The 26,969-nt window shown below is 35.3% G+C and overlaps 1 protein-coding gene across 7 annotated transcripts in view; it reads right to left on the bottom strand.

Moving 5' to 3' along the window:
* Csmd3 (CUB and Sushi multiple domains 3) overlaps positions 1-26,969 on the bottom strand; it is a 1,151,628-nt gene that overhangs the window by 127,789 nt on the left and 996,870 nt on the right. For all 7 annotated transcript variants that reach the window (XM_046464911.2, XM_058585685.1, XM_058585684.1 and 4 more), the window contains one exon: positions 6,030-6,154. In XM_046464911.2, the coding sequence (XP_046320867.1) occupies positions 6,030-6,154 (125 nt within the window). The remainder of the gene's footprint in view (positions 1-6,029; positions 6,155-26,969) is intronic.

Raw genomic sequence — 26,969 nt, forward strand, 5'->3', positions numbered from 1 at the left:
TTTATTCTGTTTGTTTATATTTATATGGTGCTAAGGATCGAACCCAGTGCCCCGCACATGCTAGGCAATAACATTATCACCTATGGAAATTTTAATAGGTTTCCTCATAGATGACCTAAAAAATACATGGTAACATATGCAATTTTAAACAAGTTTTTTTTGTTGTTGTTGTTTGTTTGTTTTTTGTTGTTTTTTTTGTTTTTAAGTGAATGGAGTCATAATAACTAAATCACTGTTATGGTCCCTTAAGTAGAAAAGGAATATGATGGAATTTAATTTTCTGATGTCTATTAACTTTTATTTAAAGAAAGAGACATGTGTTACTTTGTTGCACATCACTTGGCCCAGCTTGAGCCTTTCCAAGAACCCACAGGACCCTCACAACTGTGGAGACTGTTTTGCTCTTTGTTTACTATTTTGAATTGTTAAAGGAGGAAATGGAAAAACTTTATTAACACAAATGTATTTGTTTAGCTAAAGTCTGTTACAGATATAGGTACTTTACTTGTTCACTAAGTACTTATGACAATTTTATTCATTAAATATTTCTTGTCTGCAAAACAGTTCATCATCATTCTTCCATTCAAATGAATGCTGTACTTCTTTTCCAGGGGTGAATGCCACATGGCAATAGCTATCCTTCCTGTGTGGTTGGCAACAGACCTAGTGGCTATGTTCCAGGACAAGAAGACCAGGAAAATTCAAGCTATGATTGTTAATATAACCACACTTCCTGAAACAATAACCAATTCTCTCTTCATATCTGAATTTTCTAATTTCTTAAATTCAAGAAAAGATTGCACTGAGCTTAAAAAAAAAGGTAAAGATTTGTGCAGGAGTTGATATTTGGACTGAGTTTAAGGTAATACGAGTTTTTCAACTGAAGGAAATTATATAGTGTGTAAAAATGTAGATGAGGCAAATCATGAACTGGATTTAGTGAACCATCAGTAATCTAATTTAGCTACAGTGGAGGCAATTTACATAAGAGGAAATATGCATGCAAAGTTAGAAAAAGCATAGAAAAATTAAAAAGAATGGAGTTTAGTGATAAATACAAGAGATTTCATAGTCAATGTGTCTGGTTTGCAACTTCCTGACTTCTTCTATTTACTGGCATATGAAACCCTGGGAAAGCTGTTAATCTCCCTGTGCCTGTACCTCAGATTATTTACATAAATCATTGTATTAAGGTATCTAATCCATAGATTCGTTGTAAAAATAAATTAGTTAATATGTTAAAAAAGGCTTAGAATAATGCATAATGTATATTAAGGACTCAGTGACTCTTAACTATGAGAGAGACTGAGAGAGAGACTCATTAAAGACTAAATACCAGCAAAATAATTATGCACTTGAAGGTACAATTATACTTTCACTATTCCATGAAAGGTTTTAGAAGTAGGAAGAGAAATATAACCAGAATTATGCTTTAAGTACAGCACTACACAGCACTATGTGAAGAAAATAAATGAGAAAAGAAAATTTCAATCTCTATTGCAGTAATATTTCAATATTTATTGCAGTTGGGAAAAAAAAAAGAAACAAACTGGAAATAGAAAAAGAAGAAAGGAAGACCCAGAACTCACATGTTTTGCAGTGGGACTAGAGGAGTAAAATAAAAAGGTAATGTGTAAAAACAACTTATTTTTTCCCTTATGTCATTGAAAGCAGAGGGTAGCAAGAACAAAAATGCAGACATCTCCAAGAAACCCTATTCCATGAATTGGAGGAAGAAAATTTGTTTAATTCTGTAAACATGTATGTAAAGGTTGGATAATAGCTATCAAAAATACCAGATTCTAATTCCTGGAGATTATCAATATTATATGCAAAAAAAAAAAAAAAAAAAAAAGGTCCTTCAGATGTGATTAATCTGAAGATCTTGAGATAGAAATATGTAGTGGGAAATTCAAGAAAGACAGAAGAGAAGAATGCAATGTATCCAAAGCAGAAATTGAGAAATGTTCCTAGAAGCTATGGAATTCAGGCAACCACTAGATGCTGGAAAAGGAGAGGAAGGGATTCTCCAAAGCCTAGAGCAGAAGAGGATCTGACAGCATCTTGATTTCAGCACACTAAAGCTGGTTTTGGACTTCGGGCTTCCAGTACTACAAGAAAACAACTTTGTGTTGTAGCTATCACGTTCATGGTAATTTGCTACACAACCACAGGAATTTAATATAATTTGCCACTAGGATTCTCTGCAAATTCTGAATATGTTTTGGCATAATAAAATCACAGAGGGTGTAGAAACATGAAATAGCCAGAAGAACTATCCTGTGTAGCTATGAGATCTTTTAGGAGACTTAAGTAAATGATTGAAAATCTACTGTGATAGAAAGTTTGATAACAGTCAATAAAGAATTTAAAAAGAGTTAGCCACTGACTCAGCATTCAGAAAAATGTTGCATTAGATCAAATTGTCCATCATGTTAATAAGATAGTTTTATGAGGTAATTTCCATTCATTGAAACCAGGCCCTTGGACTTTGTTAAGAAAATTATATGAACTCATGATAGATATGTTATGAATTCAAGCAATTATGCAACCAACATTTTCCCATGGTTCATCACATAAAGATCGTTATTTTCTTGATAACTAATACTGTTTGTTCATTTAGAAATCATTTCTGTAATATACTCTGCCAAAATAAACAGGCAAACAAATGAATCCATTACTCCCCAAAAATATTTCATGTAAGGGTCTAACAAATTGGTCTACTACTTGTTGAGGTTATTTCCAAAGAATGCACAATCATTCTGAATTATTATAATTTTGTACACATTTCAAATACTTCTTAATTTTTTCTACCATGGCTATCTTATAGCATGTCATATACAAATTACTGAATATTCATATAGTTCTTTGTTCATACACATATTCAGTCTCTCCCCTGTCAAAAAAAATAAATATTGCTTTAAACCTTAGATATTACCAGATAAATTTTAAGTGAAGTTAGTGAAATTTCAAATATAAGCCACATAACACATGTATGTGTGAGTGTTTAAAATATACTTCACATGTTATAAGATTGCTAAACATGGTGCTAAACTCAAATTTTATTTTCTAAAGTGAAATCATTAAGCAAAATACTTCCTGAGTGAAAGATTTTATAGTGTCATTAATATGTGTCCAGTTATGAATAGTGTTTGCCTAGGGAAAGTGATGTACAACAGTTTTTCTGCCACGTTAATTCTCTAAAATAGCCCAAACTACACCACTTATGGAGTAATTCATTGATTATTCTAAAAAATATTTACTTAAGTTATACTGCCAGGCCTCTCTTAGCTAACAGAACAGACTTGATTACTACTCTCATGAGTTTGCAGAGAATCAGGTGACAACATTTAAATGTAACAGGTGTTGTGACAAAGGAATTAGAGGGATCTTTGAGAACATAAAGGGAACATCACCTTTTGTTAAGTTCACAGAAGGTATATCACAGGAAATATATTTAAGTCGAGACAGAAATAAGGAGTAAGATTAAGTCAAAGAGAGTGCGATATTGGAGAATGCAACAGGCAAAGAAAATATGCTCAGGATCCACAAGCAACAGAAAGAACTGAGAGTGTATGAATAGAATAGGCAAGAATGAGAACAGAGCACGAGGCTGAAATCACTATGTCAAAGAGTTAAAGACACTATGGACAATTGAGGAAAATGATAGCGTTAGATTTTAGTTTTCATAAGTTTGCTCTGTTTGCTCCATAAGGAATGGACTAAGGGAGAATAAGTACCTGGGTAGGGATGATAGTCATGTGAACTTAGGTAGTAAAATTATGGATGGAGAGAAACAGACTTATAAAAGACAGACCTGGCATGTTTTGTTATGCAGTGTAAAAGACATACATACACACACACACACAAATCGAGATTTCTGGTTTCTACAACTGAATGACTGAGGGCGTCATTCTGAGACAGAGAACAATTTATAAAATCTACAATTTAAGAAAAAGTCATGACATTATTTTTAGATAGGTTGAATTTGAGATGTCAGCTAGAAATATAGCTTAAGATATCCAGTGGATGGTTAGATATATTTTGTGCAACTTAGGTGAGAGATAGAGGTTAGATATATTGGTCTGAAAATCATCATTTATTCAGTCCTTTTTTTAAAAAAATATTTTCTGATAATCTATTGTGATTCAGGTTCTGGGCAACATTAACGTTGTAAGAACATTAGCTGAAACTGGAATTACAGAAAACAGTTAATAGTATCATATAAGCTGAGATGAACAAAAGGCACAGAATTTACAAACACTATTAGAATTTTGGGCTCAATTGGAAAAGGAGACCATGTAAGAGATGTAGAAACAAGAGATACAGAAAAAAGAATGGAACAAAAGCCAAGAAAAATTTAATATCATAGGAGCTAAAGAGGAAAAAGCACTTTAGGTGTGAGGAGAGAATCAGCAGGAGAGTGAGCTGATGACAGAGCAATCAAGATGAGAAATGCAATGCAATGGATTTAGTCATATACAGGTGTTCACTCTGAGAATGGCTCCATGAGAGCACTGGGTGCTGGAGCCACATTGCACTGTGCCAAAAATAGAGCAGGGGAGAGAAAAAATGCTAGAATTTTTGGTTGTTTTAAAGTAAGATAGAAACGAAGAAGCTGGTATCAATATATAAATGCTCTAGAATATCTCTTCTAAGCTTACAACCAAATGAGGTTGCAAAAGTTCTATAAAGTTCTAAAGATACCATCTCATTTCAGACCCTCTCTATTACCTGGAACATACATAATATTAAAAATCCTTGTAAGTTCACTTATAGGATTTACTAGTCAACTCCAAATTTTACAAAATGAATATAAAATTACAGCTAGCCAGAATGTAAACATATATCTATTATATTCTTTTGATGTCCTTAAAACTATGAAAATATAGTATTTCATATTTTGAAGATGATTTACTGGCCTGTTTTACTATTAATATATAACAACTAATTTTATAATGTTCTGAATAATTATAAAGATAAATTCAAGTAATTAATTTTTAATGAAAAATCATACTTCTAACTAAGGTGTTTTGTTTTATTTAACTTTTTTAGTAGTTCTAGGATTGAACCCAGGGTCTTGCATATGCTAAGCAAATACTTAGCATCTGAGCCATACCCTGAACCCTAATTTTAGCTTGAATGCATGGTGTCTTTGCTACTTTTGCCCTATTATATGTCTCTTGGTTCCACAAGAAAATCTTACAAATCAATTGCAGAAGTAATCTAGCTATCTTTATGAAATCTAGACAATGTAGTATTTGTAAAACATAATAACTGGTTAAATTGCTCCAAAAATGATCAACAATTAAAATCACATGGTAGACACTGTAATTTGCTTATAGAAGAGCATCCCTTTTCATTGGTCACAAAGACCCAGAGGAGTTCAACTAATTGAGAGTTGTGTATGTCAGAGGAGGCTGAGATCCTTGCCTACTCCAGGTACTTAATATTTATTTGTTGAGCCAAATAATAGTAAATCTTTGATTATTTCCCAGCTGCTTTAGGATTGGTTATGATTCCAATTTTTCTCAGTAAGAACAAAGGGAAAGTCTGCTGGTAGGTTTCTTAAAATTTTTTCTTAATTAGTGAAAAGATACATATGAGACATTATCTTTTGGCTATTGGCCATCTCTACATAAGGCTGTTATGCCTAGAGCTTTTGAAGTTATCTCAAGATCACGTGAAAAAAATATCAAACAGAAATCAACATATTAGGGATGACAGAACAGAGAGAGGGAAATAATTGGGTCAGGAATGACACAGATTTGAAATAAACAACCCTTGAATCATCTTACCTCAAGGTTTCATGTCGTGTGTGGTAATGTCATTTATAGCTTGTCCCACCTTGAATTGGCTTTCTGTTTCTTACAGGTGAAAAGTATTAATAACAAATATCTTTCTATTAAATTCAGACATGTCAGTCAAAACCACTTATTGAACTTTTAGAAATAATATCCATTCTATCATCTCTGAACATATGAATTGCAATATACAACAAAAGGGAAAAAACAATTAAATATCCTTACTTGAATGCCAGCTCCCTCTGGTACTGTGATCTTCCATACACAATTTAGATTGTTGTCATAAGGCTCAGGATATCCAGGAGACAAAATAGTCCCTTTACGTTTAGTTAAAATTCCCCCACAGGGCACTAAAAGTAAAGCAGTGTAAGACAGGGAGTTAATATTAATGGAAAGAACTAAAATGAGAACAAAGGTCATAGATAACATCTCAAATGGATAATAGACTTATAAACAAAAATCAAATTGTACTTTTTAAAAAAAAAACTCCTAAGAACAATAAAAATTAAGCCTTTCTGTACTTAAAAAAAAAACTTAAAATCTAGAATTAATTAAAATCTAGAATTAATTAAAATTAATTAATTAATTAAAATTAATTAATTAATTAATTATGCCACAATTAATAATAGAATACCATTTTATTATATTTACTAAAAACTTCATTGATTACATTTTCCACAAAATAATTTGTCTCTAAATTAAGGGTTTTTTGTAGTATTATTTGAAGTTTTTTGGCACTTTCTCCTACATGCATCCTCTCAGGAGCAACACTATTCTCTGAAGAGTAATGACAATGATGGTAATAATTATGGTGTGATGACTGCATTTATATAAAGCCTACCATATGCTAGGCATTCTTCTAAACACTTTACATATTTTATTCATTTAAATCTCCCAATATCCAATGAGATTTGAATAAGCTTTCATTCTAAAACAGGAAAAATAGTCATTATGAGATTAAATGTCCTCTTCTTCAGTATGCAAAATAGAGACAACCAGCACTAATTTGCTCCTCCATGGGATGAAAATAAAGCAACAGGTGTATAACTGCTTATAAAGCTGAGAGGCTGTGGGTGAGCACTGGAAACTGACCTCATAAAAATGAAACCTGGTAGATTCCAGAGACTAAGGAGAAAAACAAAGCAAGAAAAGAGGAATACCCTAGATGGAACCTGGCACTTTAGTGAGGGGAATGGGATGGTAAAGGTGAAAGAGAAATAGTCACAGTGCAACTCAGAAGGCTGCACTTGCAGGAAAAACAACAACAACAAAAACCACAATATTTCTAATCAATAGCTGACCTGGAGTCTAAATAACATGCTAGCTTTAGAGGAAGCATCAGACTATCATATCCAGACGTCATCTCAGAAGAGACCTGTGGTTAGGGACTAAATCACTACAAGGATCAGGAAACCAGGGAAAATCACATCTCAAGGATGCCAGTGACACCCCACTGCACCAAGTGGATATGTAGCAGCCAGAAGAGACAGGTATGCCTTAGGCAAGTGTCTCTAACACAAGCTCATTGAATATATGCTACAGGAAGCACTGGTTACCACCAGGAGGGGAGTGGAAGGGTCCTAGTTCAGTAATCCTGCTCTCTATGATATAAAGGGACATTAGTCAGTTACCGTTTTGCTAGGTGCCAGGTCTGATGACACCTGGATCAAAGCCAGTAAATTGCTCAGTTCCCCCAAACCCTCTCAAACACAGAATTCAGTGATTCAATTGCTCTTTTCAGGGGCATTGTAAGGATCTGCTATGGCTAGAATACTTGCAACAGCCCTGTGTGTGAAGCCTAAAAGCCTCCTGAGAGAAAATATGTTGGCATGGTCAACATTCCCTTAAGCTATTCAGCAATAAAGGTGAGGTACAGCTTGCTTTCACCCAACTCCTCTGGTAAGACAGACAGAAACTACAATGAAAAGCAGTTACAATGCACTGCCCTTACCCCCACCCCCACCCCCACACACCTGACAGATTCCAACCTTAGAAAATCATACCTTCTAGTCCACCCACCAAAAAAAAGTGTCCCCAACACTTTAGCTAGGAGAAATTTTTACCTGTTTTTGTTCCTTTTTTGATTATTTTATTACTATTTCTTTTTGGATCTCATTACTTTTCTTGCTTTTATTATATTTTACTTTTATTCCTTTTTGGAGGGGAGAGGTACTGGGTGGGGAATTGAACTCCAGAACACTTAACCACTAAGCTACATTCCCAGTTCTACTTTTTTATTTTTTATTTTGAGACAGGGTCTCACAAAATTGCTTAGGACCTCACTACATTGCTGAGGCTGGCTTTGAACTTGCCATCTCCTGCCTCAGCCTCTTGAGCCACTGAGATTACAAGTATGCAATACCACACCTGGCTACTTTTATTTTTAGTTGGGTTATTCTCTCTTCTTTCTTATTTTCACATTCCCTTTTTATTTTTATTTCTATTATTTTTCCTCTTTTTGTCTCATTTTTAATATTTTAGTTATCTATATTATTATTATTATTATTATCCTTTGTCTTTCTCTTTCTGGTGCTAAAGATAGAAAGAACTCAGGATATTGTGCACACTGTGTAGATGCTATTCCTCTGAGTTATACTCTCAGCCCAGCTGAGAGGAATTAAGAGCAGCTCTAGCTACAACTCATTCACTATAAAACCCTGGCATAAACTTCTACTTAAAGCAAAGGGTGGAATCTAAGCTACCAACTATTTTAGGGTACTCACTATAATTGGAACAGTAAACATCGAACTGTTTTCAAGTAACAGAGTCAATTTCAATAGTGCCCATGGAAACCCTAACCTCTAAAACAGACTTCAACTCTCATTTTAAGAGTAACCACACAGGGTGCACCCTACATATCTGGGCTCTATGCCACACCTGAGTTACCAGAGGAACACAAATCTTGTGAGGCCTAAAGAGTAACTGGTTCCTCAGACCCAATATAGCATATGAGTCAAAACCCACTAACTACAGCCAGAAAAGACACAGGGAAATTACACCATGAAATCCAATTGTAAACAAACACAATACTATACAACAAACTGCTACTCCAAGCTATTGATTATTAAGAGAATACCATTTAATAAGAAGCTTCTCAAACAAAAGTGGAAAAGATAATCACCCCCATAGATATATAAATGTCAGCAGAACACAAGAAATGTGAAAAAGCAAATTCACTATCTTATAGCAACAGATTTCCAGGATAACAGAATACATAAAATGCTATATATATAAAAACAATGATTATTTTTTGGAGAACAATGAATTCCAAAAGAAAAATGAAAAACAACTAATGAATTAATGAAGGGAATTAATGAGATATTCAATAAGAGTATGAAAAATAACCAATAGAAGTCTTCAAAATGAAAAACTTAATAAGTCAGAAAACTCTAATGAAAGTCTCACAAATGAACTACATTAGAAGAAAAAATATCAGGGCATGAGATAAGTCAGATGATTTATAACATTCAACAGTAATAAAGAAAAACAAGAAAGAATAAACAGAAAATACATCTTGGGCATCATTCAAAGGTCAAGCATATGAATGTTAAGAATATATACGGAAGAAGAGTTACAGTCTCTTGGCAAAGAAAACCTATTTAGTGGAAAATAGCAGAAAATTTTCAAATCTTGGGACAGATGCAAACATCTATAGTAGAAGTACCCATCAACAGATAACTGAAATGTGTATATACATACATACATATATTTCATTCATAAAGAAGAACCTTTCTGCAAACTATTATAGATCAATTAGTTAAAGTACGTTATAGAAAAAAGAATATTCAAAGTTACAAGAGAGAAGTGCCCAGTCACATTTAAAGGCAAATCCACCAGAGTAACAGTAGATTTATCAATAGAAACACTAAAGATCGGAAGGGCATGGAATGAAGTATTCCAAATTCTGAAAGAAAACAACTGCCAACCTAGATTACTATACCCAACAAAGTTATCCTTCCAAATTGATGTTGAAATAAAGACCTTCCATGATAAACATAAACTACAAAAATTATGATAACTCAACCAGCATTACAAATGATTCTTAAGGGAATCCTTTACCTGGAAGAGAAAGAACAGTAAACACAAACATGAAAGTTCAGGAAAGAATAAATATCACTAAAAGAATAGATAAGAATATGAGAATTAGGAAAGAATACAAAACATTATTAATACAAATACCAATCAAATTTCTAAGAAGAATAGGAGAGGAAAAGTAAAATGCAACTCAAAACCAGAAGGAAAACAACTAAATGACAGGAACAAGTACATATCTTTCAATAATTAGCCTGAATGTAAATAGTTCTAATTCTCCAATTAAAAGACACAATTAGCTGATTGGATTTAAAAACATGACCTAACAATTTGCTGCATGCAAACTCACCATGCTGACAAAGACATACACAGACTGAAATGAAAGCATGTAAATTTATATTCTAAGCAAACATAATCCCAAAACAAGCAAGATAAGCTATATTTATATTTTATGAGACTTTAAGCCAAATTGATTAGAAAAGACAAAGAAGGCCACTACATATTAATCAAAGGAATATTTAATCAAAAAAGTTATAATGATTTTAAATATATAAATGAAAGACCTAAGCAATTTCATTCTGCTTTGGATCTTATTTTGCTCTGAAACTTAACCTCTGACTTATTATAGTCCTAAAGTCAGGAAAAAAAAACTACAGAAAAGCTCTGTGGAAACAGTTCTCTTCTCGGAAAAGCTGGAAAAGCCGCAGATAGGCCAAGATAAACACATATCTGAAATTCCAGATGGCTTCCACCTAGGTGTGGTGACCAGTATCTAAACTAGAAGCCCTGCAGTTTGGCATGTACTCCCCTTGCGACATCCTCTCGGTTTAAACCAATCAGTTTAAATGAATCCCCCTCTTGTAGTGACCAATCCCCCCTACCCAACTTGTTCCCGCCAGTGAATGTGCTAATCATGTTTTAGAATTGTTATTTGATTTTCCCGCGGTGTGTGATGATTTGCTAGGAGATGCTATGATGTATGTGGGGGTCCCTGCCTTCTCCAAAGAATGTATAAAACTGCTGCAAAACCTGGGCTCAGGGCCTCTTAGCGTCACCTGTTTCTGTGTGTGTGCGGAGGATCCAGCTAGCTCGCAATAAACACCTCTTTGCTGCTTACATCGATCTTGGGTCTCTGGTGGTCTTTTGGGGGTCCCGAATTTGAGCTTAACATAAACACTACTGGACATAAAGGAAGAGATAAGTCCTTCAATACTCCACACTCTTACCAAGGATCAAATAATTAACAAAATAACATAAATAGTGTAGTTTAATTCTGGATAGTCAGTGAATTATTGGGTAAATTAGGAGGAAGTTAGAAAATACAGTCAAATTAAAATTGAGACATAACATACCAGAAAATATGGGATAAAGTGAAACCAGTACTAAGAGGAAATTTTATAGCTATATGGACCTACACTTTTAAAAAGAGAGAGGGAAAGAGGGACCTCTCAATTAAATAACCTAATGATGCATTTCAAGGTGTTAGAAAAAAAAGAAAAAAATATAAGCCTAAAAGCAGTTGTTGAAAAAAAAAAACAATAAAGATCAGGGATGAAATAAATAACAGAGACGAAAAGAATAATACAAAGGATCATTGAAATAAAAAGTTGCCTCTTTGAAAAGATAAACAAAATTGACCATCCCTTAGCCAAACTAATGAAAGAGAGAGAGAGAAAGAGAAAGAGAAAGAGAGAGAGAGAAAAGAAGAAGAAGAAGAAGAAGAAGAAGAAGAAGAAGAAGAAGAAGAAGAAGAAGAAAAGAGAAATAAGAACCAAATATATGAAATTAGACATGAAAAAGGGGATTTATAAGAGATATTACTGAAATCCATGGATCATTCGGGAATTTTTTGAAAAAATTTGTTAGTAAATTGAAAAATCCAGAAAAAATGTGCAAATTTCTGGACATTATATGCCTACCAAGATTGAACCACAAGAAAATGTAAAACATCTAAATAGATCAATAACAAGCAGTGAAAGTAATAGAATGATAAAATGTTTCCCAACAAGGAAAAGTCCGGGACCAGATGGATTCAGTGGTGAATTTTACCACTGTTTTAAAGAAGAACTATCACCAATATTCCTCAAAGTATTTCATAAAAACAGAAGTGAGGGTTGGGGTGTGGCTCAGTGGTAAAGTGCTCGCCTAGTATGCATGAAGCACTGGGTTCCATCCTTAGCACCACATAAAAATAAAATAAAGTTATTGTGTCCACCTAAAACTAAAAAATAAGTATTGGGAAAAAAAAAAAAAGCAGAAGTGAAAGAAGGCTTGAAAACTCATTCTACAAAGCCATGGTACCAAAACCTGATATGGACAGAGCAAAAAAGAAAACTATAGATGAGCATTGTTCATGAACACAGATGCAAAAATTCTCTATAAAGGGCTTGGGAATCAATTCAACAGCATATTAGAATGATCATATATCATGAGTAAGTTTATTGCAAGGATACAAGGACGATCCAACATACTCAAATCAATAATAGTTATTCAGCATATAAACAGAATCAAGGATAAAAATCATATGATCACTTTAATAGGTACAAAAAAGCCTTTAATAAAATTCAACATTCATTCATGATAAAATCCCTGAATAAGCTGGAGATATAGCTTCATTTAGAGTGCTTGCTTAATGTTCATGAGGCCCTACATTCAATCTATAGTATGGGGAAAAAATACCTGAAAAATTAGGTATAGAAGGAAAAGAGATTATACCTCAACAAATGATGCTGAGAAAACTGAATATCCATGTGTAGAAGATTGAAACTACAACACCATTTTTCACCCTGTGAAAAATCAACTCCATGTATCAAGGATTTTAAGGTACGACCTAAAACTTTGAAACTACTAGAGGAAAACACTTAAAGAAAATGGCACAGGTAATGATTTCCTGAATGAACTCCAGTAGCTCAGGAAATAAGAGACAAATAGGATGGCATAAAATTAAAAAGCTTTCTATGCAGCTAAGAAAAGAATTGACAGAGTGTAGAGACCACATGCAGAATGGGAGAGACTCTTTGCCAGCTATATGTTTGAGAGAGTATTAATTTTCAGAATTTATAAAGAACTAAAAAATTTTAAGAAATGAGTAATTCAATCAGAAATGAGTAAATGATCTGAACAGAAACTTCTTAAGTACAAATGACCAACAAATTTATAAAAAAAACACTCTGCATTTTTAGGTATCAGGGAAATGAAAATCAATTTTATGTTGAGATTTCATCTCACTCCAATCAAGATGGGTATTAATAAAAAAATGTTTGCAAATATGTGGAGAAAAAGGAACCCTAGTACACTATTGGTAAAAATATAAATCAATACAGCCACTACGAAAAATGGTGTGAAAGTTCCTCAAAAAATTAAAAATGGAACTCCCATATAATCAACCATACCATTCTTGGGTATTTATATGAACAAAATGAAATCAGTAAACAGACGAGAGATCTGCAGGCATATTTATTGCAGAAGTACTCACAAGAGCTGAGATAGAGAATCAATCCAAGTTCCCATCAGTAGATAACTGAAATGTTCATATACATACATATATTTTATTCATAAAGAAGAATGAAATTATATCATTTGCAGAAAAATTGAAAGAACCAGAGGACATCATGCTAAGGAAAAGAGCCAACACAGAAAGAATGACAAGTATTACATGTACACAAGTATCATGTTTTCTGTCATATGTGGGACCTTAAGAAAAAAAGAAAAAAGAAAAGACCTTAAACTAGAAGAGGGACTAATGGGGAAGGAGAAGGCAGGGGAAGGCACCATGGGACCATAGGAAGTAGGAGAGAGAAAAAGAAAGAGTAGGTTGAAAAGTGCACATTATCACAGCATCATGTATATCTTGAATGTCAAAGTGAAACCCACACACTTGTACAATTAATATGCTATGTGTTTATAATTATAATTTTAAAAAAATAGAAAGAAAGGTGCTTAAGGGGAAAAAGAAGAGGTTCAATGTCTTGTTCAAGATCACACAGAAAAGAACTGATCTGGGATTTGAATACTGGTAATTTAGACCCAGTCTCTGTTCCTCAGTGGGAGATGCCATCTGGGTGTTGCTAGGAAAACTACTACAGTAATTAAGTATATAACCTACTCTGAAGTCATTAAAGGCTTCTGTCATTTTTTAGAAGACACTAATCTGAAAAAAGATTTTCATATCACTAGTATTATTGTAAGGGTAAAAGAAATTGAAGTTAAAGCATAAAAGTTAAAGGGTAAAAGACCGGGTGTTGTAAAGTTTCTAAGCTGCAAGGTCTGAGTTAAATTTCTGTAGCTGTTAAGACAATGCTTGGAACTGCCCAGTAATAAGGGCTCTGTGTGGTCCCACATAGGCATTGCAGGGCCTGGACCAATCAGTTTAAATGTAACCCCCTCCTTAGGAATGACCTATCACTCCAGCCTGACCTGTTCCCGCCAATGAATGAACCAATCATGTTTAGGAGTTGTTATTCAATTTTCCCACGCCTAATGATGATTTGTTCTGATGTATACAAAGCCCTCAGCCCTCCCCAAAAAGTGTTCTTAAGCAGTGCTCAGCCCCTGCTCGGGCTCTGGGCTGCTTTCCCTTCTTGAGTGGGCACGGAGCCCCAGCATGCTGGTTCAATAAATCCCCCTTCTGCCAATTGCATGAGTGGTCACTTGGTGGTCTCTTTCTCCGACATTTCGACATTTCGCGGGATCCTTACATTATCAGCATATCTTTCTCTCACCTACCTCTTACCTAAGTATCTATGGACAGTCAGTGTTGATGTTACCTCTTTAAACTTTTGCTGACTCCCCTATGAGGTGCTTATAGCTTGTTTCTGGATATAATCAAACTTACAACTCTTAAGTACTGTGTGAATTTGAAAATATTCCTCAAACTCTCTGAAATGCTGTATCATTTCCTTATGTATGAAACGGTAGTGCTATTGCTTCCAAAACATTCTTGTGAAAATATAGAGTACAATGTACATAAAGAAGCTGGCATACTACTTAAAATATTGAAGAGTCAATATATTATATTTCCTTTGGCTATAACTATTATTATTTTAGGTACCAATGGCACTGTGTTCCTTTGCATTTTTCCTAGTCTGCCTATAATGATAGATACAATGACATATTTTTGTAATATTTTTCCAAAAGTGAGTTACAGTTTTGTGCCACTTTCATAGCCAAATGCAAAAGTCCAAGGCTATTATTCAAAAAATGTACTGGAAATGTTTTTAATAGTGTAGCAATGAATTTAGAGAAAGTAATTTTGTTGTAGTGGTTTAGATCTGGAATTTCCCTCAAAAACTCATGTGTTGAAGACTGGTATTCAATGCAGCATTATCTTGGAGCTTTTGGGAAATTATTGGATTATAAGGGCTCTAACCTCATCAATGAAATAATCCATTTGATGGATTAATAAACTGAATATGTAACTGAAAGCTTGGTCCCTGTCCCCAATGCAAATTAATGCCAATTTAATAATGAGGACACAGTTTTTGAGAAAAAGGAAAAAGAAGGTTTATTGTTTTGCTAGCAAAGGAGAATCACTGTCCCAAAGGCTGTGATTCTCCTATCAGGGGGACAGTGGGTTTAAAGGAACCCTTCAAAGGTTACATTCCAGGTGTTCTCTGGTAGGGGGTCCCAGGGCACCCTGATGGTGTGTTAGTATTCACTTGTTAATTTGGGAGGTGTTCACTTCCCAAATCCTCAGCAGGAATCTCCCTCCTGTAGTGGGTATGTTCAAGGACAATTAACTAGGGGAAGAAAAGATAACCTTGTGTCCTTAATCTTGTTAGGGAGGGAGAGAGGAGAATAAAAGGAAGAAAACTTCATTAAAAAAAAATAATAATAAGTCTTAGAGCAATGAGGGATATATTCAGAAGGTGAAGGGACCACTGTTACAAATAGACTTCTGGGAGAAGGTGAAATTTGTAGGAAGGTGGGGCATTGTTAGAAAGAAAAAAAAAATAGGTCACTGCATTGTGCCTTGAGGGACTGTATCAAGACCCCAGCCCCTTCCCTGGTCTCTCTCTGCTTGCTGGCTTGCAAGAGCTAAACAACTTTTCTTCTCCACTCCTATGCTAAGATATTCTGACTCACCTTGGGCCCAAAGCAATACAGACAGTTGACCTTGAACTGAAACCTCTGAAACTGAGCCAAAATAAATCTTTCCTCCTCTTGATTTTTTTCCAGGTATTTTGGTCACAGTGCAAAAAGCTAACATAGTTATGTTTTCTTATAAATCAATGTTATTGGGTTATATACAAATTCAGCATGATTAGACCAGAAAGGATTTAACTCCTCTAAAAATAAAAACATTTGCTTTGTATGGTTTGGAATATAATGCCAGGGATGAGGGAAGAATTATAAAATAAAGATTCAGATGGTGGAATGAGATGGACATTATTACCCTAGGTACATGTATGACTGCATATACTGTAAGGGTCCCGTGAAATGTCAGAGAAAGAGACCACCAAGTGACCACTCATGCAATTGGCAGAAGGGGGGATTTATTGAACCAGCATGCTGGGGGTCTGTGCCCACTCAAGAAGGGAAAGCAGCCCAGAGCCCGAGCAGGGGCTGAGCACTGCTTAAGAACACTTTTTGGGGAGGGCTGAGGGCTTTGTATACATCAGAACAAATCATCATTAGGCGTGGGAAAATTGAATAACAACTCCTAAACATGATTGGTTCATTCATTGGCGGGAACAGGTCAGGCTGGAGTGATAGGTCATTCCTAAGGAGGGGGTTACATTTAAACTGATTGGTCCAGGCCCTGCAATGCCTACTTGCGACCACACAGAGCCCTTATTAAACAACCAATAGTCAGGGGAAATATTTACTGGGCAGTTCCAAGCATTGTCTCAACAGCTACAGAAATTTCAGGTTTTGCAGGTAGTATAGATACCTAACAATACCTAATCCTTTACATTTTAACTCAGACCTTGCAGCTTAGAAACTTTTACAACACCCGATCTTTTACCCTTTAACTTTTACGCTTTAACTTCAATTTCTTTTACCCTTACAATACGGTGTGAAGCTACATCAAGTACAACCATAGAAATGTAAAGTTGTGCTGTAATTGTGCACAATGAATCAAAATGCATTCTGCTATATATATATACCTAATTAAAATAAATTAATTAATTAAAATAAAAAATAAAATATTCACTCCAAAAATAGAAGAAAAAAAGATGAAGCACTGTTTCTGAGATGACTAAAAATACCTTATAGATTTTTTTTTCTTTCTGTCTCTACCACCAACCACTTCCCTACCTCATTCTCATATTTTTCTAGTTACTAACATTAACCATATCAATTGTCTTTCTTTGACTGGTATATTATATATATAATGTATTCTCAAAATTACTGTCAAAACAGTCTTTGAAAAATTATAACATGTTAATTCTCTTGAATTAATGGTGTGTTAGTATTCTAACTAACTGAAAATCCATCAAAAATCTTCCTATTGCCTTAACTATAAAAATAAATACAGTTAATTGTCTTATCCTCTAACTTCACCTCCAGATTTATATGGAAATGTGTTTTTCCAAAACTTCATCATCCCAACACTCCCATCCTGGGGCAGCCCACTACACTAACATGGTTCTTTTTAGAGAGGCAGTCAGTATAGATAGGTAAATCGAGTCAGGTCAGATCTAGTCAGGCCAATTTTGAATGAGTCCTGGGAAGTAGGATACTGTCCCCTGAGGGATAAGAATGTTAATTCCTTCAGAGCCCTTCCTCCACCCTTATCAAGAACCTGCCGTGCTAAGGTAACCTGTCCCAGGAATTGCCCCTCCCTACAGGGAGCTATAAAGTTGTTAATTAATGTGTCCAGGGCTGTTCCATCCTGCCCTTCCCCCTTCAGCCCACCCATTTCCCAACTTTTGGCTGTCCCACCAAGCATTCCTGGGCCTAGTCACAAAAGCCAGAAGGAGAAAGATGAGGGGAAGAGGGCAGGAGAACAAAGGAAGCCTAGGACACATAAAAAGGGCAAAATACCTCGTTTCTGGGTATACCAGGATACCAGCTATGGCGCCGTTCTCCCTCCTGGGAGAAGTCTATGTTACCCATTTTAAAATAAACCCTGCTTTATATGCCTGCCTGGGTGTGCTTCTCTAATGTTCAAACTTCAACATTTGAGGGAGCAGGTATCACTTGCTTTGTCCTTTTCTCACCTAGCTAACACCGGTCTAGCTCTTTGCTGCTTACATGGATCTTGGTCTCTGGTGGTCTTCTGGGGGTCCGGAATTCGAGCATAAGAGTTCAATGTTTAGTTATTCTTGGAAGGCAGCTATGCTCACCACTATACCACCAAAGCGGTTATTCTTATTGTTTTATTATTTTGTCTTTTTGTAGTTCATCACCTTCCTTTTAATTCTGTAAAAACTGAATCACTTTGTGATTTAGTCACAGATTATTTTAGATTTCTAATCACCATGTCTCAGTGATCACATTTATTTCCATATCTTCTATATACTAAAACTGAAAAACCAGCCTCTACCTCAGAGCAAAGCCTGTCCAAGGAAGGGACATGACCTTTGTCCTTGGAAAAACCCACAGAGCACTCCTAGGCACATTCCCACCCTGCTAAGTTGTTTATCTACAGGACAGATCTGCTGTGCCAGGTGTCCCTGACTCAGTCAGGCTAGGTGGGGATCCATAGCAGCCTCCTAGCAGCCACCAATCAGCATGAGACGGGAAATATCTGGGATGCCAGATAACCCTCCCAGCAGTTTATCGTGGTTGATAACAAGTTGGGAAACCATGTAGTTCAGCATGTACACCCCTCTTGGCTTAAACCAATAAGTTCAAATGAATACCCCTTTTGTACTGACCAATCACCCCTACCCAACTTGTTCCCGCCAGTGAAGGTGCTAATCATGTTTTAGAGTTGTTACTTGATTTTCCCGCGGTGTGTGATGATTTGCTATGATGTATGTGAAGTCCCTGCCCTCTCCAAAGAATGTATAAAACTGCTGCAAACCCTGGGCTCGGGGCCTCTCAGAGTCACCAGTTGCTGTGTGTGCGTGCGGAGGACCCAGCTAGCTCGCAATAAACACCTCTTTGCTGCTTGCATCGATCTTGGGTCTCTGGTGGTCTTTGGGGGTCCCGAATTCAAGCATAACAAAACTAACTATCTTCAGTCATGACTTCTGCTCTGAGATGTATAAATCTAATAAATATCTCAAAGTTCATATGTCCAAAACAATGTTTGAAATTCTTCCCCACCCACACAGTCCTCCATCTATGTAAATGTACCACCATTCGCTCTGCTTTTAGGCCACAAATCTAAGATTCCTCTTGGTTTCTTTTGACTTTTGGTTCATACTCCTGTCTACAATCAATTTATCAGTAAACCCTGTCAGTTATTCCTTAAATATATATATCCCAAATCTCACCAGTTCTTATCATCTTGACCATGATTTTCCTATTTAAATCACCATTACCTTTCCCCTACACTACTACAGTAGGCTCCTAATTGGTCTTCCTGAATTTATTTCATCCCTTCTTATACCGAAACTAAGATCATATCACCCTCCCATTGAATGAATTCCTACACTACTAAATTCAAACTCATCATGGCTCTGAGAGTAAGTTCTGTCCTGCTCTGAATTACTCCATAATGAATACATCAGCTTTCAGGCCATGCCTGACCCTGAGTTATACCATTTTGTAAAGCAATTGTTTTCTATAAGTACTGGATTTTGAATATAAGTACTGAGTTAGAATGATTGTACACCTTGTTTGTACAAGTAAACAACCACCATCTGCCTAACACAACCATAAGGCATAAAGTGGTGAATTAATTGTGCTAAAAAGTTAATTGTGCTAATAAAAATGACCACCTGGGAACTTACTGACTTCAGAGGTTCCTGGACACCTGATTGTATCAAACTCATGAGAAAACCAGGCCCTTGAGCTTATCAAACACAACAGACCACTGAATGAAGCAACCCCCTCACCTGAGATATGTAAAAAGGGGAGCACCCCAAGACTGGTTGCAGTGGCACACACTAACTCATTATCAGACCATCTGGTGAATACATCACAAGACAATGAACTCTGAACCTCTGACATTCTGCCTCAATGTTAGCTCAGCTCAATCTCCCTGTTTGATGTGGCCAACCTTTAAACTTCCTGCCTTCTGGACCCAGGTCTAGCATAAGTTCTGCTCTCTGACAACTCTGTGCCCTTCACAAAATTTTTGGGCTAGTTCATTATCTTATCCTGCATTTGTACCTGCTCTCTGCCTTTGGTGTCATTTCAGCCTTCTAGATCCCTGTGGCCACCTCAAACCTTTTAGTCTTTCTGTAACCTATATAAATCATTGCATGTGATTTGATGTGTTATATATATTAATAACTAAGACTGGAAAAAAAGAACCTGTTACTGCCCAGTTCATGATTACCAGGAGGCCCACAAGTACTCAGAGACTAGTAACTGATGAAAGTAGTGTACCTTGTGAATTTATTGCTATTCAATAGATTCTGACATTGTGGAAAGGTACAGATGTGTTTAGTCTATGTTAATGGCATAGTTTGCTCACGACAATGCCTTCAAGGCTCCATATGACTTGGTGTCTGCTCTGCCTATTGAACTTATCTCCTATCACTCTTCCGTCTTCGTTCCCTGTGTCCCAGACACCTGTGATAACTGCTGTGATGTAAACATGTCAAGTTATCCCCCCTCAGAGACCACACATCACCATCAAGACTTTTATACCCTCTTCCTTTTATTAATTTAATTCTGGTATAAAATAGCAGCATGCCCTGATTGTCTTCTAAACCTTACATTATCTAAAGGGCTCTATAGCACTTACCACTACTTGAAAAAAGAGAGTTATATTTGTTGATGGGTTCAGTTTCCCTCTAAAATGTAGACTTCACAAGAACAAGGATATTACAGGCCTATTCAAAACAATGTCATCAGTGCCTAGAAGAGAGTCTGGTACTTAGTAAGCACTCAATAAATACTTGATAGAACTGAGCATCTATCTGCATTTATCTTGGGTTTAAAGATTACCTCATTAACATTCCTGCAACATTACTTTCTCCCAGTATTTTCTAAAGAAGCCACATTTGTCAAATTCTACTTTAGTAATTTTTATTTTTAATCAAAAACATCAAAGAACTATAAAAACATTTCCAAATACACATTAAAACATACAGAGTATTTTATGAGTTTCACTTTCCATATATATTACTTAACCTAACATTCACATACTATTTTTAAAAGATACATGGATAAATGTCCCCTTCTGATCAGTATTATAGAATATAACATATGGATCAGGAGAACAGGTTTAGAATCAAGTAACCTAGGTTCAAATCCTAATTCCACTTTGTCTCTAAACCAGAAAGATTTTACTATTTGTAAAAGAAAAATAAATTGTCCACATGGTGGAGTGGAAATTTCAATTATATATTGAAGTGTACAATATACAATTGTATAATATAAAATATACAATTTTTAATAGTAGCTTTGTGTAAATGCTAATAATTGTTATTTATTACTATATTTAAAAGCTTTTTCTTGGATGAATGGATGGATGGACAAATGAGTCAAGGAAAGATCCTGTATATATTTCTTCATCAATTTCCTTCCCTCTCTGAGAGGAAATAGACAGATGTTGCCATGGAGACACTCCAGTGAAGTAATACTTTCTGAATCTCAGAAGGACTTGAAAAACAGAACCAGGTAAGGGTGATGGGATAAACAGCTAATTAAAGAGTTTTTGCCTAAGGAGTGTAGGTGGAGGCTTCAGGGTTTTTCAAAGGAGACCTCCCACTAACAGAAGCACTTATGCTTGAGGTCTTATATTGTCAAAGCTATTAGTGGCTGCAGGGGGATATTTGAATCTCAGTGTCTCAAAGGCAGGACAGCCTGGGGAGGGTTATGGGACTGAAAATTTAAGAAATCTGGAGTGTAAAAGGTCAAATTTGAAAATAAAGTTTGGTCTTAAGCACATTTTATTTTTCAGTTTTATATTTGTTCCAAGTCTAATTTTTTAATCAAAATATTGTATTTTTGAAAATAATTTACCTAAAAATACCTTGGTACCTCAGCTTTGTACAAGATTATTAGGTATTGTTTATATACTAGCTGTTTAAATTTTGGGATCTCCTAATTTAGTATTTGATCATTTTAACTCTTTAATGACCGTGTCTAATGGAGTTGATTTCCAGTCACGTTTTTTTTTTCAGTATGTCAGTGTGTACAAAATTACTGAACATTTTACTATGATATATAAAAAAAATGAAAGTCTTCATAGTAGTCATAAGAACTGTGAAATTGGAGCAATACAACTGAGATGGAAATCATGAGGAATGTAGAAAGCTGTATTCTTCTGGTTTTAATTAGATGCTCACTTGACTTAAGCTATTAACTGAGCGTTTGCTGAACTGTGAAGGCAGAGTAAACAATCATTGTTATAAATCCTGTAAATAGATTGTCAGATTATATCTGAACTGTTACATGTAAAAAGAGCATTTGTTCTCTTTCTGAATAGAATTCCACTACAGAAGTAAATATATTTCTTGTGTTTTATAGCTACATAATTTTCTTACTGATATCAGAAGACTTTGAAAGTTCAGATTTGTAAAAATCAAAGTAAGCAAAGTGAGCAAGGGCAACACCATGTGGTAGAACACTGAAATTAAAATACGAGGACTTTTGATTGGGGGAGTCTTGTCTAAGTTGAAACTACTACAAGTAGTCAGGAAATCATCACAGCTATTTGCTAAACTCCACTCTTTGAACAAATGTTTACTGAACATCTATTATATATCAGGTCCACTTTTGGTTGAGCATAAAAACAAAATAAGTGGCAGGGAAATGGTGGGAAAATTAAAAGGGATTAAGGAAAAAACCCACAAAATGTAGTGTATGATTACTGTAGAGGAAAAACGGTAATACTAGGCAGACTACATGAAGGTTAGTTGAAAGAAAATTATTTTATAGAAAAATAAAGAAAAATATTTTATAGGATGGAAAAGAAAGATATTAAGGGATAGACTTGAATAAGGAGATGCCGTGAGACAAAAAAGACATCTAAGGGAAGCAGGTTCCTCTCAAAAGGAATACAAAGTTCAAAGGCCTTCAATCAAATAATATTTTATGGAAATAATAGATGTTCAAACTTAACTCAAATTAGACAGAATGCTTTGATATCAACCCCAAAACAGCTCTGTATTTGACGTTCATGTGAATCTTTAAGATACCAAGATTTTTCTTTTTAAAAATATTTTAAGATATATCATCTTATTCAGTATATTTTCAAGCTAAATATTTATAGTTACTAAATTTAAAATAAAGATTAGTAGTTGGATCATTTGGTAAAAACTAAACTGTTTTCTGAGTGTCATTCAATATCATCTTTTTTCCATTTATTGTTTCATAGACTCCATATACCTTTCTGATATTTGGTCAATGTTCTACATTTACACCTTTTTCACAAAGAAGGATATTGTAACTATGGTATAAGATAATGTCTTTTTCATGTGATCTTGGCAGCAAATATAAGTCATCTTATGCAATTATCTATCTCTGGATATGTACTTTAAAATTGTCTTTGTTCATTTCGTCTGCTATAATAAAATACTATAGTATAGTATATATATTGAACAATATACATTCATTCTCACAATTCTGAAGACTAGGAGGTTCACTGACAGAATCCATGTCTACTGAGGAGCCACTTATTGCTTCACAGAGCTCTCTGGGATCAGTTTTATAGGGGTACTAGTCCCATTCACAAGGGCTCAGACCTCATAATTTGATTACCTGCAGAAGCCGCCCCCCCCCAATAAAATCCCCTTAAGGGTTGGGAGTTTGATATATGAATTTGCGGCAGGGGGGGGAACACAAGTATTCAGATCATAGCATTCTGCCATTACCCCCCAAATTCATGTCTTTCCCATAAGCAAAATATATTCATTCCATCTCAAAAGCCTTAAAAGTGTTAATTTTTGAACCCCAAAGTCTAAAGTTCATAGTCTCATCTAAATATATAAGTCAGATGGATGACTCTCAAAGTGTATTTTATCCTGACATAAACTTTCCTTCAGTTTTAAGCCTATAAAATCAAACAAGTAATATATTTATAATACACAACCATGCCACATGCCATATGTGCAAAACAGACATTCTACGAAACAGAAGAGAAGAAAGAGTCATAGAACTTGAACAAGTTAAAGAACTCAAAGGTTGATGCTGTGTCCTCCAGTCTATCCCACTAGGACTGTGGTAGTGGCTTCTGGAACCACAGGTCTGCCTTCTGGACACAGGGAGGCGGAAGTCCTACTTTGGACACAGTCCAACTTTGGACAACAACTTTGCTGGGCAGGTGCTGTGTAGTGTGGATTGGCTCCCATGGCTTTACTAGGCATAACAATGTCTCAGTTCTCACATGTTGAAGTTGTACACCTAAGGTTCTTCCTGGCTGGAATTGCACACCAGTGGGATCTACTAGCCTGGGGTCTTAGTCTACCCATCCACTGGGCCTTAGTTGAGGTTCTCTGCAGTGGCTTTACCCTATGGACAGGTCTGTGCCTCTCTAGAGATTGTTGTCCAGGGTACCTTTCATATATACATGGTGGTAACCATGCTCTTATAGCTATGTTGGTAATAGCACACACTCTATCAGACCTGAGTGACTAAAGAGATCTATGACTGAGTACAAAGAGCAGAGTATGGGATTGTGAACCTATGTGAGGCAGTGGAGGACCCTCCTTTGAGGGCTGCCCCCCAAGACCTTGCACTCTGGAAGGGTGAAGATCTCTGAAATGTATGCAGGGTCATGCTTCTATTGTCTTGGACAATAGGTTCTAGCTTGTATTCAGAGAGATGTATAATCTGCCCAGTGAATGGGCAGAATGAATAGCTACTTGCCATGAATATCTACTTGCTTCTATTGAGATGGACACTCCTTATCTACACTGCTTGGCCTTGCCCTTGAAGTTGTCTCTTGAACATTCTTTCCCTTTTCTAATTCAGATAGGCTGAGGATTTTTAAGATTTTTTCATTCATGATTTACAATTTAAATAATTTCTATCTTCTCAAATTTGAATGCTGGTAATCAAAAGCAGTCAAGCTGTGCCTCCAACATTGTTTAGATATGTCCACAGGAAAATATCCAATTTCATTGCTCATGAGTTCCCCCTTCTACAAAGCACTAGAACATGAGTACAATTCACTAGTATTCTTTTGCAGTTTATAACAAGAATAGGCTTTCCTCAATTGTCTAAAATTGTGTCCCTTATTTTCATCTGAGATACAAAAATAGGTTTTACTGTCTGTATTTCCACAAACATTCTTTTTTGTCATCATTTTATTATTCTCTAACTGAAGCTTTAAGAAAGCTTTGCCAGAATCACCCTTTCTTGTGCTTTCAGTGCAATGCAGGCTTATTCTAGCACACATCTGAAAACTCTTCAGGCCAGTTCCAAAGCCACTTTTACTTTTTCAAGTATGTCATGGCAGCATCCCACTACTAGCATCAGTTTCTTTGCCTTAGTGCATTCAGGCTGTTATGAGACTGAGTGACTCATAACAAAACAGAAATTTATTTCTCCTAGTACTAGAGGCTGTGAAGCCTAAAATCAAGGCACTGGCAGATTTGACATCTACTGAGGGCCTATCTCCTGGTTTGTAGACGGCCATTTTCTTTCTGTGTCCTCAAAAGGTGGAAGGGAAAAGATACCTCTTTAGGATCTCTTTATAAGGCCCTTGTCCTATTCATGAGGGTTCATGATCCAGTCATGTCCCCAAATCCTCACTTCCTAAGGCTATCACCTTGACATTTAAAATTTCAATATATAAATTTTGGAGGAACAGAAATATTTAGAACATAACATCAGCCAATGCAAAATAAAATGTAGTCCATTGTACGTTTAAAGACCCTTCAGGAATGAAATGACAGGTTTCTCAAAAAGTCCAGGGAATTACAAACAGCTAGACTGCTGACAGATTTTATGGGTTCCTAAACACCTCATCTTTTGCCCCCAAGGTGGGAAGTGAGTTCAGCCTACATCTAGACTGTGGAAAGTAACTAGCATTCACTTTTGAAGCTAAGTGTCAGCCATAGAGTAGGTAATATTTCAAGTCTTTCACAGGCTTATTTTCCATCAGGCTCTACTGTACTTGCTGAGGTACTTTTCTAGTTGAATTTACATAATACTCCTTTTTGTTACATGGATTATTATTTCTAATGACAAAAACATTGAAATTAGCCAATTAAAACATTTTCCAAATGAAAAGGGTTTGTAATAATCATGTAGAATAGGAGAAATTTTGAACTTTTTCAAGAATAGTTTATAATTTAAAATTTATGGTTTCCCATTTCATAAATATTTTCCTTTTTCTTTCCTCTAGTTCAGATTTTCTTGAATTTTACTTTTCCCCCCTTTCCACCTTGTCAGCTAATTTTTCCTTCCTCTATTTTTCATCTTTCTAACTCATACTTCATACTTTCATAGACATATTATCTTAGATAATGTGATGTTTTAGTTTTTTAGTGTCAGAAAAAAAGAAGAAACAGAGTACAAAGGTTGGTTAATATATGTTTTAAAAGCCAATTAAGCTTGTTTTGATTTAACTTTATTTTTATTTTATGTTAGGCAAACTTGCAAACACTAGAAACAAACAACATTATAAATATATGCTCATTGTTTTAATTATTCCTTCAAAATATTTATTATTGCATGTATAAAATCATGGAAAGAAATTTCACATTCCTTCTAAACAGTGTAGTCTTCAATAATTTCTATTTGTAAAGAAAATTATTGTATTTCCCCAAAGTCTTTTTTAAAAATTTAAAGTACAAATATGCTGTTTTTAGGTCCTTTGGGTATAGTCCTAGAAGAGGAATAGCACAGCCACATCAATGTTTATAGTAGCACAATTCAAAATAGCTAAACTGTGGAGTCAAACTAGATGTCCTTCAGTGGATGAATGGATAAAAAAAATGTGGCATTTATACACAATGGACTATTACTCAGCTCTAAAAAATAATAAGATCATGGCATTTGCAGGGAAATGGATGGCATTAGAGAAAATTATGCTAAGTAAAGTTAGCTAATCCCCAAAAAACAAATGCTGAATGTTTTCTGATATAAGGGGGGTGACTCAAAGTAGGGTAGGGA

This window comes from Marmota monax, unplaced genomic scaffold (genome assembly GCF_021218885.2).
Source record: "Marmota monax isolate L192 unplaced genomic scaffold, Marmota_monax_Labrador192_F-V1.1 WCK01_AAM20220418_F8-fsc00003, whole genome shotgun sequence".
Classification (NCBI taxonomy): Eukaryota; Metazoa; Chordata; class Mammalia; order Rodentia; family Sciuridae; genus Marmota; species Marmota monax.